The sequence below is a fragment of the Nilaparvata lugens genome, chromosome 12, assembly GCF_014356525.2.
Source record: "Nilaparvata lugens isolate BPH chromosome 12, ASM1435652v1, whole genome shotgun sequence".
In the NCBI taxonomy this organism is placed as follows: Eukaryota; Metazoa; Arthropoda; class Insecta; order Hemiptera; family Delphacidae; genus Nilaparvata; species Nilaparvata lugens.
Window position 1 is genome coordinate 21,194,897 of NC_052515.1, and position 22,468 is coordinate 21,217,364.

Below are 22,468 nucleotides of genomic sequence, written 5' to 3' on the forward strand. Positions count from 1 at the left end.
GGTACTTGATGGATAGATGATGTAATGCTTCACCTTTTCCTTTTGCGTGTTCCTTGAATCCACAGCTTTACCACAGATCTCAATGGAGCCTCAATTAGAAGGTACATCACTAATGCTAGAAAATAGGATAAACTAACATCTCCGAAAGTCATCCATAGCTGAAAGAAAAAATGTGAAACGAATAATCACTAAATTGAATACTAGAAATATTAATAAAAATGAATGATCAAACATTATTAGGTCTATTATTATTAAACAAAAAAAAACATCTATGTAGTTTGTCTAACGAAAGAAATAACTAAATAAATATAAAAACATTAATAACCCAACAATTATCAACTAGTGCAGCGATTGAATGATCCTGAAATATCATCATTAATTGAACTTTCTGATGCTACCGTATTATATTCAATTCAAATAAAAAGAGAACGTCTGTCTTTCTCTGAAATTAATATAAAACTTCTATGTATAAATAATTATTCCAACTTCTGATTTTACTACAATCTCATGCATTCGATTGAATGCAGTCAAATTAAACACAAAAGTGATATTTTTCACTGCGATGACCGCACTTTCATAAAAAATAACATTTACCTCAAAAATGTTTTTTTTTGTAATTAAAACTACCTGCTGTCATGACATTGAAAAGTCTTAGATGGACCCAGGTACAAGTAATTGTTCATATGAGCAACATCCAGCAATTGAAGACAACTGAGTTCTTATTTCCTCATGGTTCAATACTAAGACTGATGATAATAATTCTGATTACAGTCTATTACGAGTTTACCAGTACATCAATATTATTTATTGGAAGTTTAGAAAACGATTTTTCAATAATATTTTGAGTTGGGATGTAAGGATGTCCATATCTATAGTGAGGTCCACGTTATAATGACAGTGGATAAAGTTATAAGAATAGCGATGCCGATTCTCTGCATTAATTAATCATATTTCTACACTGTCAAAAACATAATTGGCACCGTTGTGGACCTAGTAAAGGATAGTACCACCGGCTTTGTCGAATGATAGACAAGGATAGCAAAACCAAAGTTGATCAAATACTGTCATTGTAACGTGGACCTCATCACTATAGGCTATTACTATTCATATTCAAATTTGGATACTCATCATAATATTATACTCAATTTAGTTAATCAATAAATTATGTGTATAAATAATAATGAATAAAATCAAGCTTACCAGCTTTGGAAACGTGAGGTACTCAGGGTTTCTATTGGATGATGACTGTACTAACTGCACTGCCGGGTGAATCAGTACCACACAATAAACCAACCTACTCAGTGGTGTGTAGATTTTCTTCACAAAAAATAAATTGTAGACACCTGCAAATCAACAACCAAAATAAATGAATTGATTGAACAATAGTATATAGTGAATTTTATCAGCATTGGAATAAAATAGCAATATTAATGTTTGAAACTGATTTTCTTTTGCAAATCAATTTCAATCGATTGATGCGCAATATCTCCCATTCTTCAATTCCTTTTATTATGGAATCACTATCACCCTTTTTTCTTATTTTTAGTAATTTTTTTCATCAAGAAATGAATAAAAATGAAATGTTTTCTGGATGATGAGTGATCAAAAAATATCCAATCTCAAATTGAGACTATGCCACACTATACAATTTGATTTCAAATTATCAATGAGCCTCGAAAAAATTCTCAAAATATTAAAAAAATCATATTGATTAGATAGTGGAGTTCTCAGCATTAATGTTGTAACAAGTGATAAATGCCTGATAAGGAATAAAATAAGTAACGTGCTCTCGGTACTACCGTAGGAAGGGTGTCTGCTTGAGGCCAGCTTCATCAACTATCAGTCAGGAGCGTCAAAATCATTCTAGTTGGATCAGAATCATCCTAAATGTAGGCCCATTTGTATAATATGATAATCATTTTGAGTATCCACATAATATACAATATTGTTCCTTCCATCACCCACGCATATAATCTTAGAGCATAGCATAAACAATCCTTTCAAGTATCCAGTCTAATAAATAATATGTATTAGTTTTCTCTGCTTTGGGCTCATGTAGGCATTAGTCATTATCAAAAGAAATTAATTATTCATGTATTATGTATTGATTGAACTCACCAATTAATGATTAATTCTAATTAAAAAATAGAAACTTAATTCAGTAAAATTCAATTTTAATTTAAATGGTAAATTTAGTGAATTGTAATAGTCAATTATTATGGAAAGAGGAAAAAGTATTTACCCCTAAACATGATTAATTTCGAATTCTTTCAGAGTAAAGCTATGTCCAGAGAGTTTTTCATAACAACGAAATGCACTCAAGGGAACTAAAACTGAAATAGGGACATTTTGAAATTGAATTCATCTTACCAAATCCAGTAGTGTATTGTACAAGTACAATCCAGCCAACGCCTATGCTCCACGAGAGAGGCAACATGGCCGCATATGTTGCATTTTCCAGGGCATCGTACGGCCTTCCCGGAATGTAGATGACTAGACTGTAGATTTGTGCTGCGTACGCCAATACAAACAACCAGCTTCCCAAGTGCAGCAAATACTGAAAATAGAAAAGCAAATTTGTCTTGAATAGAGATCAAAAATATAGATGAAGTTTCTCAAAGACTTTAAAACGAATCATTCCAATAGAATTCAAATAGTAACTGGGTTCTCCACACAAAACTTTAGTGAGTATAACTAACAATTCACGTTAATATTTTCTTCATAAATATCATAATTTTCTCTGAAAATTAATTCATTGTTATAGAACTTTAGTGATTCACTTCAGACTGTCAGCATTGCTTGAATGAAAAGCATTGATGTTCTATTTGAGGAATGCTGCCAATTGCAAGTGAATATGTCGTATTTGAGTAAAAATAATAGTTTTTTTGTTCAAAATTTCTAATTTTTTATGTTTCTGGTTTTATCAATAATCACCTCTGATAAATTAAGTAAAAATGTATAATCTACTTATTATACTAATTTTGTTGATAAGTGCTTACAGCTTTGATAAATATCTAGACTGTATTAAATAGGTACACAATTACAAATAGGCCTTTGCATGTTCCTTATTTTTTCAATATTGTATGTAGCCTGTTTGCTCCCCTTAATTTTTAATTTGATTCAATTTATCAAATTTTATTTGATGATTAATATTATGATAGAAATTGATAAATTGAGTAGGTAATTAGTTCATTATAGTTCTAAGACTATCTGAATCAGTGCAGATCACAATTTCACGACCCTAAAAATCTATTAAACTCAAGATTGAGACAGGTTAGAATTCTAAAAAAAGACTGTAAATAAAAATTTTTGATCAAATCCAGTTTTGTATGTAATGATTTAGTTTGAATTCTGAACTTATCTAAATTCCTATTAATTCACGTCCTTTTTTGAATCAAAAACAAAGTAATAGCTATTTCTGCAACTAGTGCTCAAAGTGACACTTTGCTGCATTGAAAGAAACGTTTACTCACAAGCCGTAGGCGAGTGCGGGATGGTTTCTTGAGTGCAACAAAGGAACTTTGCGCACGTATTTCACATTAAATTTTTCCTACAGTTATCATTGAATATGAAACAGAGTAGTTATGGGTAGAATGTCCTGAAATCCATCCAATATTTGTCTGTATGATTTTGTAATTAATAAATTTAATTTTAAAATTGATAATTCAATAAAAAATTGTTATTTTAAAATTGATAATTCAATAAAAAATTGTTTTCTTCTGAATTTTAAAATCTATAAATTATTTTTTTTGAATTTTCGAATTTTATAATTTTTATTTATAAATTTCAAATTTTTAAATTAACTTTTTATATTTTTAAATTTTCAAATTTTTAATTTTAACAATTTATTAATTAGTTTTGAATATTTATCTTCAAAATTATTTATTTATCAAAATTATATGAATAATTCGTTGCGTTGTCATGCTACAAATCTGGAGTACGCAAAGTATTACTATTGCATAAAAGTGATTCTTTGCGGCCCGTAATCAGTGCAGAAATGATCACTTTTCAAGTTATCTGTAGGAAAAAGCAATTCAAGTATTCATCTTGATTTTCAAGTACCGGTAGAGCTATTTACATGCTCGATTCAGAATGAACTTGGGATTTTCTTCTATCATTAACAATATAATTTAATTTAATTGAATAGTATTCTCTTTAATTAATAATAACTTACAGGTGGAACAGTGTATTTGATTCTCCTGAGCCTGAGGGTGACATATCCCAATGCTAGACCAACCATGTACGGTATACTCCTCGAATACGACTTTATATACACCGAGTTGTATTCTTTGTCCAGATGTGGATTGTATAAAAGCCTGCAACAAAACCAATCTCATAAAACGTTTAAGTTTATGAAATAATAATATCTATATAAATAAAAGTCGAGCCTCAAATTTTGACATTCAATAACTTTTTTATGTGTGCACCGAATTTGATGATTTTTTTAGTTGTGTTTGTTATGTTCAGGAGCAGGTTAATGGCCTATCAAATTCATGATCCGACTTCAGGACTCTTTCCTACGGTCCTTCAAAGTTTACATGTAATCCTTATGGGAGAAGATTTGTGTGCTGGCCACACACAGAAATAAAAATCAGTTGTTTAATCATTGCGTCATCCAACAGCCGTCGGTAGATCTGTTTTTCTATTTTCTTTTTACTGATTCACAAAAAAATTTAATTCTAATAATAATGCCGCGGTACAAATGACGTCCAAACTTGGGTCGTAGAATTCGAAATGCTGTAAATTTAGAATATGCACGGGAAAGTCAGCAGCAAAGGAGATATACCATTCAATTTCCCAGCAAGCTGTATTTAACCATAGAGAAACAATAGCGTAAGTAGATATCCCATGGTATAGGGCGGTTATGTTGCAACTTTTACTGTTATCTGAAGCCGATTACTGTCGATTATTCTCGATCTTTACTGTTTTGTTGGGGTGAGAGTTTATGAACGCCACAGTTTGAGAGACTACGATCGTCACACAGCTTCACGGGAAAGAACAACGTGTACTATCGGCTTGAGATAACAGTAAAAGTTGCGACATAAACGTCCTATACCATGGGATATCTACTTACGCTATTGTTTCTCTATAATTTAACTATATCTAAAAATACAAACTGCTGCACAACCAACTAAGCACATAGGACGTCCATATTGAGATATGAATGTAAATACTGATTGTTGGATAATTTTCATAAAAATGTAGTGCATCAGATTAAGCTAAGGCTAAGCAAACCTGAGGAGGCGCGGCTTGGTGATACTAAAGTGTTGATCTTATGGAGATTGCCTTATCACACCGTTCCACGCCATGCCCGATTCAGTTTGTCTGAGTTCTTCTTTTCTAACCAATAAGCAAGAAGCACCTGGATGCAAAATGCCGCATCGCGCCTCCTCAGATGTGCATCCAGCTAAAGTTTGTCATGAGATGCATTAACCTTAGTTAGTTATTGAAGTACGGTGGTACGAAGTTCGCTGGGCCAGCTAGTTATATCTTAAAATGCATGTTAAGAAGGCCATGACAATAAGCAGGTTGAATTTATTAATTGATGATAAATTAAAAATTATAAAATCATCAACTGTTTATGTGAATCAGTTAGATGCTCATCAATAATTAAAATTATTCTATATAGAAAATGTTATTTATTGTAAATATTATACTTGAAAATAATCGAACAAAATCCACTGAAGTCCGTGAGATATTACTTTTAACATGAAGATGTGAAACCTATTTCTCCTTGCACATTTTGTTACATGTACAGAGTAGTGGAGAGGAGTAAGCATGCTGCGTACAATTGGATGCTGACACAAAAGTAGGGAGATTGCTGTTGGGTAGTGGCAGTGATTAGTGAAGGAAAGAGCATCGGGCCTCTCTGTCTTCGAAAGAGAGCTGTGTCAAAAGTAATATCTCATGGACTTTAAGTAACACAATCAATGCTTTAACATTTTAAAGAGTTTTCTCTGCTTACAAACATTAGTTTGTACTGTAGTCTACTATAGTCCTACTCTACATTCGAGATCCATGTTGCAATTTAATCTGCATGATTGGGAAATTCAATTCCAAATTTAAATGTTTGTCAACTTCCTCTTTTTGGTGCCTTTCAACACTGAATTGTTTAATTTATTCTAGATTTTTCTTTTCTTTAGTCCATTTTCCATCTTTATTTTATATACACTCACTCACTATGGACTATTGTTATTATCACTCACCTCTGATATAATCTCAGTTTTCCGTCATGGTTTCCAATGTAGGTAGTGATGAATGGTAGAAATATACTGATGCATAACACAATTATGCATATTATTTCGCCGATTTTCGGATTCTTCCACAAGTAGTAGACTATGAAGGATCCAATTATGAAAAAATGCATATCACAGGCTATATACCACGATAGGAGCAGACACTGTTAGAAGAAAAAAGAAAATTTGCATTGAAATTGAAATTTTAGTGCTGAAAATGATAAAAAAGGGAAAACTTTACCAATTTTTGAAATGTTTGTACGATTAAGAAATTGAAGCTCATTGCTGTGCCAGTGCCAAGTTTATTTTTTACAATAAAATAAAATGGATCATGAATACTCTATGAATAAATTACAAGTACAAAGGTCGTGATATGATTTGAATGTAAAATATGGAAATTACAGGATAATTAATTTTATTATCATATTTCGAAGGGAGCGAAAACAAAATTTGAAGAGATTATCAGAACTTTGCTAAAAACATCAAGTTTAAGGAGAAAAGTATCAAAAAATAAGAATGAAATAAAGTAAAATAAAAGTGAGAATAGAAGGAAAAAAATTGACAAACTTTGAAATTTCTAAAAAAGTAATTGAATCGGCCTGAGGAGAAAGGGAACGTCAAAAATCAGAATTTTTCAGGGGAGAGAAAACACTGAATACAGATAAAAGTATTGATAATTTCAAGATTGTTTTTTGTCATTAGGGTGCAAACTCTCTAAGATAACAGTTTTAATCCAGCACTTATATAAGATTCACCCCTTAAAATTGAGTTTTTGTTAACTTCCTATTACTCATGATGAAATTATAAATTATCACTCTTCAACTTTTACAATAATCACCTCAACCGAAAGCAATCTAACCTCAAAGCAACGCGTGAATCAAAGGTAACCTAACAATAGCATAAAAATCACAACTGACAAACAGCTAATTTTTAATGTTCGGCGTTGAAAGGGAACATGTGTGTCATGACTTGTTCCCTTTCACTCCAGTACAGCAAACATACGATATCTGTTTCTCGTATAAAGATAATGCTGACATGTACCCTTTCAACCCCAATCGATGTATCCCACATTAAACAACTCATTTCAACCATAAAAAATGAAAAATTTTGTCATTTTCCCTTTCTCCTCAGGCCGATTCAATTATGAAACTCCAAGATACGGTGCAATAAGTTTTCTGACAAGTTTCAAGAAAGTGCAATGTTCAAGAAGTAGAAAATAAAAATCTTAAAACATAGGGTATAAGAACGAGGTCAAGTAATTCTCACTTAGCTTTCTGTGTTGTAGTAAAGGTGAGGATGTGGTAGATATCCATATTAAACAAACGACTTGAAATTATCACACATTATTTCTATTCATTGAAAATTGATATGCTAATTTCTGTTGTTATACCCCTTTAACAATCTCTAGTAAACTGAGTTGCTATTGAACTATTAATATACTAGTTTCTCGAATTTTGAATAATAATATTAGTGGTTGTGACAATTCCAAGTCATTTTACTCAAAGGTCACTCACCTCCTTCTCCGTGTTAAAATAATTATTCAAGAAAAGTAAGTTTAGCCACCAATTTTCTCTGCAGTTGGCGCTTTCCAGACCGACTTTCAAGTTCCAGAGTGGGCCATTCCCCAGATAAGCTAGGATGAACGCATAGAGACCGATCATAAAAGCATAAACCGGCATAATCCTGTAAAAATTTAATAAAATCCATTATTTGACATTGTAATTAAAATTAAAACAGTATGGAGCAAGTTGCGTGACAAATTACACTTTCTGAAATAAATTTTCATAAAAATCACATCATAGCTGAAATGTATCTGAATATCCATGATATTCATGATAGCATCATAGAGCTATCTATATTACATGTATAATAAAGGAAAGAGCTGGCTTATACACGTACGGGTTAGGAAATTATCGAATGACGCATCATCACGTCTGAACTACTGGACTGATTAACTTGGAATTCTGCATATAGATTCTTTATTTACCAAAGATGGTTATTGGCCTATATTCAATTCTTCAAGAGATTCTTCATTAAGTCAAGTTTTCAGTTTGTCAAGTTTTTAATTGGGCCCTTACGGAGCACGGGTTACCTGCTAGTCTGTAATAATATAAATTAATACAGTATTATAAGAATAATTTTGGAATAACTAATTATAAAGTAAATCACAATTTCATATTTTTTTATCAATAACTAATCATAGCTCATTAGATAAGCTAGGTGTTCTCGGTACTCCCGTTGTTACGCCAATTTATGTGGTGGTCCTATTAAAATGCCTCACGTTGCGTCGGCAAAATAATTATGTAGGCTAACTCTCCTTGGGGGGTTCCTGGTTTTTTCACTTGAATAATGCCCCAGACGGAGACGTCACACAGGTATAAAATCTTACACTGAATCCTCGGTGTTGTAATCTCAAATTTATGAGTGTGTGGATGAATACTATAGGACACGTCTAATGCAGCTGACTTAACTGACACAGCTTGAAAATCACTTTTGATAAACTAGAGCCTCAATAATCTCGCATTATCATTGTCACTCCCACTAACCATTAACCATGCATAAACCTAAGGTTCATTCTCTGCAAAACATGATAACTTAATATTATGATATTATAATAATATTTATACAATCTAAATGACTGAGAAAAAGCAGAATTGAACTGGAATTCTTTATTCAAGACTCATCAATATTGTATAATTGGAATAAATCTGAATGTGATAAATTGAGTGAACTATTTATCAAATCTGAATGGATATTCACAGTTTTTAGTTACTTTATTCTCATTAATATTACAGATTGAAGGAACTGAAAATTACCTGAAATATCTAAGAAAGATGAGCGAAAAGATGTTGAATTTCTTAGTTTTCTCCAGTTCCTTATATAAACCGTGAAAAGCCAAGAACCCACCACAGAAGAAAAATGTGTCAACTATATGAGTGCCATTCATAAACGCCATATCAGCCATCGAAACAATTGTCTGAAAATTGAAAGTAGATGCTGCAATGAAAATTTCATCAAGTAGTAATTGTGCGTTTGGCCTTATATTTTAAAACTCCCATCAATTCTTAAGCCAGTGGTTCTCAAAGTGTGGGGCGCGACCCCCAAGGGGGGCGCAATGAATGCTCATGCAGGGGGAGGGGGGCACAAAGCTTTGTTGGAAAATTATTTAAATTTACTTCTAAAATAATCACGAAAGCAATCTTTCTACTTTTAAAATTCTACTTGAAATTTTTTAATGTGAAATTTTTTAATGAGAACTTGAATGGTTTGGCATTCAAATTCTCAATCAATGAGTGCTCCCTCAACATGATATAAAATGAAGACCTCATTGATCTCCAAGGTGACTATTGTGCTTGAAATGAAGTTTGAAGAATATTCTCTCACATCCTTTTGGATTGATGTGCAAAAGGAACACCCAATTTTGAGTGAAAAGGCATTGAAGATATTGACTCCATTTGCGACAACTTATTCGTGTGAAACTGGGTTTTCTTCTCTAGCTGCCATGAAAAGTAAATTTACATCAAGATTGGATGTGACCCAGGAACTTAGAGTAGCGTAATCAGAGCTGACACCTCTTTTCAACAAACTCTGTGCGAAAAAAACAAGCTCATCCTTCACATATTGAAGCTTTTTTATTGTTAATTGCTATGAGAAACAAAAGTAACAACTATGTACTATAGTAGCTATAGTACCTGAATAAATTATAATTGTTTGTATAGAATTTGTTGTTATACGCTTATACATGTAGGGGGGCCCGGCTTACAGCTGAATTATGCAGGGGGGCTCGAAGTGAAAAGTTTGAGAACCACTGGTTCAAGCAATTCGAATTTTCAAACATTTTTGAACCAAAGATTCAAGATTTTGAGTAAAGTAATAAATAAAATAATTTAAAAATAAAAGATACATAGCAAATTTCTTGTAATATCTAAAAATAATTAGGAATCAATGATTAATAAAATATTTCATCATAATTCCCCGAAGTATTAAGGACTTATCTGTTACCTCCTCTTTGTATAGAAAACCTCTATAAGGTTTTATTTACAACCTTTTTATTGGTTGTTTCTTTACTGTTGTATAAATATGTTATATTCAAATATGTTATCAATTTAATTTTACATATCAACAAGTATCTTTGTAAAATTCACAATGTGTGAAAATTCAAATCCAAAATCATAGTCAAATCAATTTCAGAAATTCTCAATTTGAAATTTCTGAATTTTTGGAAATTGGATAAATAAATAATAATTCTACATTCCAGATTTGACAGGTAAAATGAAACTGTTGTTTTCTTGGTAAAATTATTGTTGGTATAACATGTTTGTTAGGTACCTAATTAAAGTAATTGACACAACTAATTTAAATAATTGTTCGGCAAATCACTTCAAGAAAATTTGACAGTAATTGCTCTACATGAAAAACAATTAAACTCACGAAAGCTTGTGTTAAAAATGTTTTATTATGTAACTGATTTGTTGAAAATTCAATCCGGTTATAATTAGAACTATATATACGAATCCGGTTTCTCTACTTTATTTTCACTGACTATAAAATAATTATTATACTAACGTTGATTCTCAATGGTCATATACACATGGCTATTGGGATGAAATAATAATCATTCAGTACCCTTTTATGAATTAATGTATTTAACATCTGACATGTTTCTACTCATGCGTGAGAGTCATTTTCAAATACAAATAAAATAAAGTACCTAAACAAATTAAATTTAACCCATTCATATTCCAACTGTGAGAAAGTATAGACCTATGTCATGATAATGACCATGTACTTAGTCATAAATATTATATATAATTATATTTCATTATATTATGGAAAATTACTAGTAAGGTACCTTTTATTTTTTTTATGTATCGTAAACACAATATTTCTTATATAGTTTCGAGCATTACTATGCCATTTTCTAAATTTGACACTTGAAAATGGCATAAGTGCTTGGAACTAGTTGTGTTTATATAAAAAATAAAGAGTACTAGCAATTTTCTATAATAATTGTTGTTCTCTCCTGATCATATTCATATGATTTGTAATTGTATTAACAAATAGATAAATAAACATTCAATTATTAGCCCTATTAAAATACGTCATTCACCTTATTGTCTTAGTTATCGCTAGTAACTGTTATTATCCACAAAAATTGAATTGTTGTCACTCACTTCTTCCCAATAAATTGGATTGTAAGCAGCGGATCCCAAAGTATAGAGAACACGATGTCCCAAAATAATAAAGAAGATGGTTATCACTTTTCCACCGTTCAAAGTGTCAAACTCTGGGTAAGGGCCCGGCTCGAACAGCTCTTCAGCGTTCATTCTCAGCGAGAACGAGAGCACTGTCTTCTCTAAATCACCTGAAAAAATAAATAGATTAGAAAAAATTAAATAGATGTATAAAAGTACGAGTAAATATAAAAGTAAATAATGTATAAAGTCGTAAATAGATAAAGATTTTTTTGGAGGTGAGGGGGTGTTTTATAGTTGAAAATAATTCTGAATCATGAATAAAAATTGATGAAATGGTCCTATAAATTTCAATTATAGGATGATTTATAATAATTTTAATAGTTATAATTATAATTATTCCAATAATTTAAATTATCTATGAAATAGTCCTATAAATTTAAATTTATAATTATAAATTTCTAATTGTAATAAATTATATAGATAATGAAACATATGAAATGACCTGAAAAATTCCAATTCTGAATAATAATTTAAGTTGTGTCTGTTGTATTGAATTTCATATTAGTATTGATGTGTTGAGTAACGTTTTTTCTTTGATTGTTCTGTGTTAACTCTCATTTATTGTTGTGATATAAACTCTTTTATTTTTGAAAAGTAAGCGCCCAGATTTAAAAATGATTGTATTGAATATTATTGTTTTGATATAAACTCTTTTATTTTCGAAAAGTAAGCGACCAGATTTAAAAATGATTGTATTGAATAGGGTATTATGTAAGAATCATGAATTAACTCAATTTCTATTAATAATTTTTTTTCATTCATGGGTACCTGATAAAATTAAATAGGATATGACAAGAGAACAAGTGACCAAGAGTTGAGGTATGTGCATTACATACGGATACAAGGTACAACAATATACTTACCTACGCTATCTTTTGTCTATGGTTTTATATATTTCAAAATCTCGATTGAATGTTCAAACATAAAATAGGTGGAATAATTTGAAAATTAGTAGACTTGAAAATTATCATCAAAAGAATTAATCAAATGGATAATTGAAATTCGTCATCTATAAGTGTCATGAGTCTACTCATCCATTGATCTGATACCTTATCAAAATTTTCCAGTTCATGTTTTGCTAAAAGCATTCACTCGTCAGGCAAGTGATATATTCTCAAACCAATTTTTCCAGCTGTCTTCATTGAATTATACTGTTGTAATTCTATTCAAGATAAAAGGTATCTGATGATAATTTCATCCAAGATGAAGATGACGAGAAAGAAAAAGGAGATGGAAATGACGATGCCTCTCCAAAAGTTGATGTTTTGTTTTTAATAACTTCCCAGAGACTCTTAACAGAGTATGAGAATTTTCAAAAAAAAATGCTTAAAAACATAATTTTCAATAAGAAAATATACACATGACACATATTTAAATACGTTGTTACCGCCAATATAACTTCAGCAGTTTCCCTCTTATATCTGTCGGTATGTTGGCTGTGTGTTTTGAATCAACCGCGCTCACCCATGGCCATCTAACATGCCACTGCCATCAGCCGCAATGATAGCACCAAGCCCATTGTAGATGGCACTGCTCTCTCTCTCGGCTTGTTCCACTCCCCACTACTACTTCGCCCGTTTCCACTTTGTCAAGATGGCTTGTTCTAAAACGTGCACTAACGCTACCAATTTTTCCTCCCTTTGAAAGAACTTATAAATGTACGACCTCTTCGCTGCGACATGGGCCCATGTTTTCCCCCCAGCCAGTGCAAATGATTTCTTATTACAATAACGTGCTACCGCCTACCCGAACGAGAAAACCGCTGTTACAGTCCACTGCGAACCCGCCATCCTTGTACGAGAAGCTTCTTAAAGGTAACGACTTTATTTTGAGCTACTAAGTAACGTGATTTGAAGCCCATTACATTGGCTCTAACACGATTCTGGTCCTCCGGGCCGGATGAAATTATTACGATCGACCTATGGATGAATCTTCAATTATTTTCGCATTCTTCGAATTTCTCAAGGTTGAGGTTAGATGAATCGAATCAGTAGCGTGCAAGCATCGACTATCGAAATATCGATCATTAACCGTCATCAATCATCGAGATATCGACTATCGACTATCGATTTTACTGAAACATCGACCTAGCCTCAAAATTTTGTTTACAAAATTATTTTTTGAACTGTTTTTGAATGTTATTTCGCTGAAATGGCCGAGGTACTCTTGCTCAACAAGCTAAAACGCACTCAGCTGTCGCTTTGCGCTTTAGCCAACAAATATGAATTTGAAATACCGATAAAATTATGCGATTATTATTTGGACTTAAACAAAAAATTTGAAAAATTAGCTGATGATTTTAACAACCTACAACGTGATGAAATGCCTTTAGCTACTTTGACCGAATTCGATAACGTTCAAAAGGAATTTCAAGACACTTTTGATCAAATTAAATTAAAAGAAGAAGTAAATACCTGCACTCCTACTGAATCTAAAGCGTCAAATTTTATCAAGCCGCAATTGTCCATCCCAGTATTCTCTGGAGACATGGAGCAATGGGCTTCCTTTAAAAACGTATTTGAAGCGGCTGTACATAATTGCAAAGACTTTTCAAATGATGAAAAATACTATCTACTTGTATCCTATTTACGTGGAGACGCCTTGTGCTTAGTTCAAAACTTTGCTGACACTGAAAATGCATACAAGCTTGCCTTCGAAAGTTTGCATAACCGATATGACAACAAACGCTATCGAGCTTATGCCTTATACAGCAAAATCACAAACTTTCAGCCGAAGGGCAGTCTTGTTGAAGTACTTAGACATTTTGCCATTGAATTAGGCTCAGCTAAGCAATCACTATTTAATTTGAAATTGAACCATGCTGATTTCTTAATAACAATGATTTGCCTTCAGAAATTGCCTAACGCTGTAAGAGCCAAATTTGAGAATTCTTTGGGCCCTGACGACTTACCTGCTTTTGACCACCTGATGAAATTCATTTCCAACCAAGAAAAATCGCTGGAGGTAACCGCCATCAATGAGGTGAGCGAACAGTTATCTAGTGCTAGTTACACCGCTATACCAACCGCAAAAGTGAAGACTGAAGATCATTCACAAGTAGTAAAACCGCAATTTACTGAAAACAAAAGTGGCAGCAATCTGTGTGTACTATGCAACATTCCTCATCCATTGTACAAATGTGAGCGCTTTAGGAAGGAACCTATCAACAAACGAATGGATATTGTCAAGCAAAACCACAGATGCTTCGGATGCCTCAGGTCCCACCTCAAAGCCAAATGCAATTCACTGTCCTCTTGTCGTGCATGTAAATCAATCCATCACCATACCCTGCTATGCAAAATAATGAGAGTTCACAATCCTTTTTAATTGCTGAATGCCGACCAGATCGCTACCCTTCTGGCTCTCATAATAGGCCTACCATATCTAGTTACCAACCAGCTTCCACCTCTGGAGGTGCTAGCTGTCGCTCCCCGCCACCAGGATTTGAACCAATGTCAACACAGCGGTTTACCGATGACATACACTCATCACAATATGTAAGTAATTCATGTTGTACCGATTCGAGAATCCCGCAAAACACGGCCAGTCCCTCACGGTCTTCTTCGTCACCTTTTGGCACAGCGCCTGTGACCAATATCTCAACCCCAACCCGCAGTTCATCCACCGGCATGCCGGACACCTTCAGTGGCTGTGCACAAGTGAAAGCTGTACACGCTTCTGCTTTACTGGGCACCGCTATCGTTGCCGTTGTTGATCAATACAACCGATCACAATTACTACGTGCTGTATTGGATTGTGGCTCCATGAGATCGATTATCACTACCCGAGCTGCCCAGCAACTTGGTATCACCATCATGCCCGCACGCATTCAGATTAATGGTATCTCTGAACAAGCGACCGCTGTAAAAGGTACCACTCATTTGACACTGCTATCTCGACCGCAGTTTAACACCTTTCTCCAAACTGAAGCCCTTGTCTTAGAGCAAATAGCTGGTGACCTACCCGCTTTTCCAATCAGCAGTGAGCTCAAAACCTCACTTTCACATTTGGATCTCGCTGACCCTGGTTTTGACCAACCCAATAGGATAGACCTCTTGATTGGAGCTGACATTTATCCTAATGTATTTGTTTCTTCCGCCAATGCTATTATACCAGGAAATCCCGCTGCCTTCGCCACTATATTTGGCTATGTTCTGAGTGGAAAGCTAAATATTGAGGACTCGCCTGCTCCGCTTCATCAGATGCAACTTATCTGCACCATGTTGCCCGCGAAGAACCGCTTGCTGAGGTCATGAACAAGTTTTGGGAGACTGAAGATGTCCAAATAAATGCGAAACTCTTATCACCTGAAGATGAACTCTGTGAACAGCTCTATGAGTCCACTACCTACCGCAATGATGAAGGCAGATATGTAGTCGCACTCCCCTTCAAGCCTAGCGCGCCTGTTCTTGTTTCAAACCGCAAGCAAGCTTATCGAAGTCACCTTGGATTATTAAAACGCTTGGAAAATTCTTCGGAACTAAAGAAGAAATACGACAACTTCATGACAGAATATCATGAGCTTGGCCATTTGGAACTTGCCAAATCCGCTTCTGACTATGTGATTCCACACCATGCAGTTTTTAAAAATAAGGACCCCACTCAGAAAATCAGGGTGGTGTTTAATGCTTCCAGCAAGGATACCAATGGGCATTCACTAAATGAGAATTGTTACCAGGGCCAAAACTGCAGTCCAATATTATTCAAGTATTGACCAAATTCCGCACTTACAAGTACATTGTCCTTTCTGATTGCAAGCAGATGTATCGCCAGATTTTGTTAAGGCCTGAAGACTGCCGTCACCAACATGTTTTTGGAAACCTAATTATCATGAACCTGCAAAAGAATTTGAACTTAAAACCGTAACCTATGGGCTTACTTCCAGTGCTTATTTAGCGCAACGCACATTGCAACAACTTGTCAAGGATGAAGGAGAAGCATTCCTCTGGCAAGTAAAGTTTTAACAAGTCAAACTTATGTTGATGACCTGCTGGGAGGAAGTAACAATTTTTCTGAAGCACAAACGCTTATTTCTGAACTGATTGAGTTATTGTCGCTTGGCTCCTTTGAACTTCGGAAATGGAACTCTAATACTCCTGAATTGATCGCTAACTTGCCTGCAGAATTTTTGGAAAATCAAGATTGTATGTTTGATGACAACGCTACTGCAAAAGTTCTTGGAATTGTCTACAGCCCGCTCGCGGACAACTTTCGCTATTTCATTTCTCCTTTTAATGGGCAAATCACTAAAAGAACCGTTCTATCATTCATCGCTCGAGTCTACGACCCCCTTGGGTGGCTCACTCCTCTCATAATGCTGTTCAAGCTATTCATGCGCACGCTGTGGTCTCAGCAATTAGCTTGGGACACTGAGGTTCCAGCCTCACTTCGAGCTCATTGGGAGCTGATTACCGCTGAAATTTCCCGTTTGGACAATGTTGTAATCCCGCGTTTACTCGCCTGTAACCGCTCTACTACCCGGCTGCTTGGATTCGCCGATGCCTCCGAAAAGGGGTTTGCTGCTTGTATATATATTCATGAAGAGACTGAAAATAGATATGTTAACTGCCGTCTCATAGCCGCCAAAAGTCATGTCGCCCCGCTGAAAACTATGACAATTCCACGCCTGGAATTGATGGGTTGTTTGCTGCTTGCTCGTTTACTATCCGCCATCTTACCTACGCTGTCCGAATATGATTTACAAGAAATTCGACTCTACACCGATTCCAAGACTGCCTTGGATTGGATCAACACACCCACATACAAATTGCAGATTTTTGTTGCCAACAGAGTACAGCAAATTACTCAGTTAACAAAACTTGAGTCATGGCATCACGTTACTTCTGCTAACAACTGTGCAGATATTGCTTCGAGAGGCTTGACTCCCGCTGAAATCGTCTCCTGCCATGATTGGTGGCACACTACCAATGCGTTTCGTTGTCTCGCCACTGACTTTCCCGTGTCCAATCATCTTGTTTCCAACATTGTACCTGAGATGAAAACTAACCCGCTGTACATTCTCGCTACTGTTGAAGAACCAATTGAGAATCGTTTGTATACCGCTATAGAACGTGTATCCAAATTTGGAAAGCTATGTCGTATTTTTGTCTACATACTAAGATTTGTCAACCGCATCAAACCAGCCCGTTATGAATATCGCTGCAAAATAGTCAAACAGATTGAAACCTGTGAAACGCCTGCCTCAATTGACACCACCGCCTGTGAAGCTGAAATAGCTAGAAAACTCATTGTTCATGTTGTGCAACGGGATAAATTTCAGAAGGAAATAACAGAGTTGAAAGCTGGAAAATGTCCTAAGCATCTACTAACGTTGCAACCGTACATTGATGATTACGATTTGATACGCTTATCTGGTCGTCTTGAGCACGCTCCGATTTCTAGTGAAGCTAGAAATCCATTATTGCTGCCGAAAAATGAGCATGTATCCTCACTCATCATTCGACACATACATCTTCAAAATTGTCATGCCGGTCCCCGCACCACACAAGCAGCTGTTTGCCAACAGTATTGGATAATCTCTGCCCGCAATCAAGTTCGCCGCATAATACATCAATGTGTCATTTGTAACCGCTTTTGCCGCACCAACCTACAGCAACGTATGGCCCCGCTACCTGCTGAACGAGTCACCGCCAATAGACCATTCAATTTAACTGGCTTGGACTTTGCTGGTCCTTTCTCATGCAAAACATCTTTATTGAAACGCACACAAACAACAAAAGGTTATCTGTGCATATTTGTATGTTTGACCACCAAAGCTACTCATCTAGAGTTCCTGTCCTCGATGTCTGTCAACAACTTCATCGCCGCTCTACACCGATTTATTGCCCGCAGAGGTGCGCCGCACACTCTGTTTTCAGACAACGCTAAGACTTTCACATCCGCCGCAAGAAAAATGTATGAGTTAGAAAAAGGAGATGGAATGACGATGCCTCTCCAAAGTGATTGTTTTGTTTTAATACTTCCGAGACTCTTAAAGAGTATGAGAATTTTCAAAAAAAAACTGCTTAAAACTAATTTTCAATAGAAAATTACACATGACCACATATTGAAATAGTTGTTACCGCCAATATAACTTCGGCAGTTTCCCTCTTATATCTGTCGGTAAGTTGGCTGTGTGTTTTGAATCAACCGCGCTCACCCATGGCCATCTAACATGCCACTGCCATCAGCCGCAATGATAGCGCCAAGCCCATTGTAGATGGCACTGCTCTCTCTCTCGGCTTGTTCCACTCCCCACTACTACTTCGCCCGTTTCCGCTTTGTCAAGATGGCTTGTTCTAAAACGTGCACTAACGCTACCAATTTTTCCTCCCTTTGAAAGAACTTATAAATGTACGACCTCTTCGCTGCGACATGGGCCCATGTTTTCCCCCCAGCCAGTGCAAATGATTTCTTATTACAATAACGTGCTACCGCCTACCCGAACGAGAAAACCGCTGTTACAGTCCACTGCGAACCCGCCATCCTTGTACGAGAAGCTTTTAAAGGTAACGACTTTATTTTGAGCTACTAAGTAACGTGATTTGAAGCCCATTACGTGGCTCTAACACGATTCTGGTCAACCGGGCCGGATGAAATGAAATTATACGATCGACCTATGGATGAATCTTCAATTATTTTCGCATTCTTCGAATTTCTCAAGGTTGAGGTTAGATGAATCGAATCAGTAGCGTGCAAGCATCGACTATCGAAATATCGATCATTAACCGTCATCAATCATCGAGATATCGACTATCGACTATCGATTTTACTGAAACATCGACCTAGCCTCAAAATTTTGTTTACAAAATTATTTTTGAACTGTTTTTGAATGTTATTTCGCTGAAATGGCCGAGGTACTCTTGCTCAACAAGCTAAAACGCACTCAGCTGTCGCTTTGCGCTTTAGCCAACAAATATGAATTTGAAATACCGATAAAATTATGCGATTATTATTGGACTTAAACAAAAAATTTGAAAAATTAGCTGATGATTTTAACAACCTACAACGTGATGAAATGCCTTTAGCTACTTTGACCGAATTCGATAACGTTCAAAAGGAATTTCAAGACACTTTTGATCAATTAAATTAAAAGAAGAAGTAAATACCTGCACTCCTACTGAATCTAAAGCGTCAAATTTTATCAAGCGCAATTGTCCATCCAGTATTCTCTGGAGACATGGAGCAATGGGCTTCCTTTAAAAACGTATTTGAAGCGGCTGTACATAATTGCAAAGACTTTTCAAATGATGAAAAATACTATCTACTTGTATCCTATTTACGTGGAGACGCCTTGTGCTTAGTTCAAAACTTTGCTGACACTGAAAATGCATACAAGCTTGCCTTCGAAAGTTTGCATAACCGATATGACAACAAACGCTATCGAGCTTATGCCTTATACAGCAAAATCACAAACTTCAGCCGAAGGGCAGTCTTGTTGAAGTACTTAGACATTTTGCCATTGAATTAGGCTCAGCTAAGCAATCACTATTTAATTTGAAATTGAACCATGCTGATTTCTTAATAACAATGATTTGCCTTCAGAAATTGCCTAACGCTGTAAGAGCCAAATTTGAGAATTCTTTGGGCCCTGACGACTTACCTGCTTTTGACCACCTGATGAAATTCATTTCCAACCAAGAAAAATCGCTGGAGGTAACCGCCATCAATGAGGTGAGCGAACAGTTATCTAGTGCTAGTTACACCGCTATACCAACCGCAAAAGTGAAGACTGAAGATCATTCACAAGTAGTAAAACCGCAATTTACTGAAAACAAAAGTGGCAGCAATCTGTGTGTACTATGCAACATTCCTCATCCATTGTACAAATGTGAGCGCTTTAGGAAGGAACCTATCAACAAACGAATGGATATTGTCAAGCAAAACCGCAGATGCTTCGGATGCCTCGGGTCCCACCTCAAAGCCAAATGCAATTCACTGTCCTCTTGTCGTGCATGTAAATCAATCCATCACCATACCCTGCTATGCAAAAATAATGAGAGTTCACAATCCTTTTAATTGCTGAACGCCGACCAGATCGCTACCCTTCTGGCTCTCATAATAGGCCTACCATATCTAGTTACCAACCGCTTCCACCTCTGGAGGTGCTAGCTGTCGCTCCCCGCCAATATTTCTTATATAGTTTCGAGCATTTATGCCATTTGTTAAATTTGACACTTGAAAATGGCAAGTGCTTAAAACTAGTTGAGTTTATATAAAACATAAAGAGTACTAGTAACTTTTTATAATAATTTAACATTCAATTATCCCTATTAAAATACGTCATTCACCTTATGTATTATTCTCTAATAACTCTTATTATCCACAAAAAATGGATTTTTGTCACTCACTTCTTCCCAATAAATTGGATTGTAAGCAGCGGATCCCAAAGTATAGAGAACACGATGTCCCAAAATAATAAAGAAGATGGTTATCACTTTTCCACCGTTCAAAGTGTCAAACTCTGGGTAAGGGCCCGGCTCGAACAGCTCTTCAGCGTTCATTCTTAGCGAGAACGAGAGCACTGTCTTCTCTAAATCACCTGAACAAATAAATAGATTAGAAAAATTAAATAGATGTATAAAAGTGAAAAAATAATGTATAAAAGTACGAGTAAATATAAAAGTAAATAATGTATAAAGTCGTAAATAGATTAGAGATAAAGATTTCTTTGGAGGTGAGGGGGTGTTTTATAGTTGCAAATAATTCTGAATCATGAATAAAAATAATGAAACGGTCCTATAAATTTCAATTATAGGATGATTTATAATAATTTTAATAGTTATAATTATAATTATTCCAATAATTTAAATTATCTATGAAATAATCCTATAAATTTAAATTTATAATTATAAATTTCTAATTGTAATAAATTATATAGATAATGAAACATATGAAATGACCTGAAAAATTCCAATTCTGAATAATAATTTATTTAAGTTGTGTCTGTTGTATTGGATTTCATATTAGTATTGATGTGTTGAATAACGTTTTTTCTATGATTGTTTTGTGTCAACTCTCATTTATTGTTGTGATATAAACTCTTTTATTTTTGAAAAGTAAGCGCCCAGATTTAAAAATGATTGTATTGAATATTATGTAAGAATCATGAATTAACTCAATTTCTATTAAACACTTTTTCATTCATGAATACCTGATAAAATTAAATAGGATATGGCAAGAGGACAGGTGACCAAGAGTTGAGGTATGTGCACTACATACTGAGAGACAACTAATACAAGATGCAACAATATACTTACGCTATCTTTTGCCTATGGTTTTATATATTTCAAAATCTCGATTTAATGTCCAAACATAAAATAGGTGGAATAATTTAAAAATTAATTAGTAGCATTGAAAATTATCATCAAAAGAATTAATCAAATGGATAATTGAAATTCGTCATCTGTCATTAGTCTACTCATCCATTGATCTGATACTGTATCAAAATTTTCCAGTTCATGTTTTGCTAAAAGCATTCACTCGTCAGGCAAGTGATATATTCTCGAAACAATTTTTCCAGCCGTCTTCATTGAGCTATACTGTTATATTTATATTCAAGATAAAGGGTATCTGATGATAATTCTATTCAAGATAAAGATGACGAGAAAGAAAAAGGAGATGGAAATGACGATGCCTCTCCAAAAGTTGATGTTTTGTTTTGTTTTTAATATCTTCCCAGAAACTCTTAACGGAGTTTGAGAATTGTCAAAAAAAATCTTAAAACCATTACTTTCAATAAGAAAATATACACATGACACATATTCATATACGTATATATATATGAAACAAACATATAAACATATCAACACACAAAGGTCCCTTCCCTACACAAATACTCATGTGTGGTATAAAATACACCTTCCATCAATAACTTTTCTAAATTGCTTCCGAATAATTTGAGATCTTCAACGTTTATCATATCATCATGAAGCTTTCTAGAAAAATTAAGACCCATATATGTTGGCTTCTTTT

The 22,468-nt window shown here is 34.7% G+C and overlaps 1 protein-coding gene across 1 annotated transcript in view; it reads right to left on the reverse strand.

Moving 5' to 3' along the window:
• The window catches only part of LOC111060900 (nose resistant to fluoxetine protein 6), a 41,422-nt gene that overhangs the window by 523 nt on the left and 18,431 nt on the right, over positions 1-22,468 (reverse strand). The window contains exons 6-13 of the mRNA XM_022348589.2: positions 11,411-11,601; positions 9,053-9,213; positions 7,751-7,919; positions 6,207-6,400; positions 4,175-4,316; positions 2,371-2,557; positions 1,201-1,343; positions 34-158 (exon numbers count right to left, since the gene is read on the reverse strand). Coding sequence (XP_022204281.2) covers positions 34-158; positions 1,201-1,343; positions 2,371-2,557; positions 4,175-4,316; positions 6,207-6,400; positions 7,751-7,919; positions 9,053-9,213; positions 11,411-11,601 — 1,312 coding nt within the window. The remainder of the gene's footprint in view (positions 1-33; positions 159-1,200; positions 1,344-2,370; positions 2,558-4,174; positions 4,317-6,206; positions 6,401-7,750; positions 7,920-9,052; positions 9,214-11,410; positions 11,602-22,468) is intronic.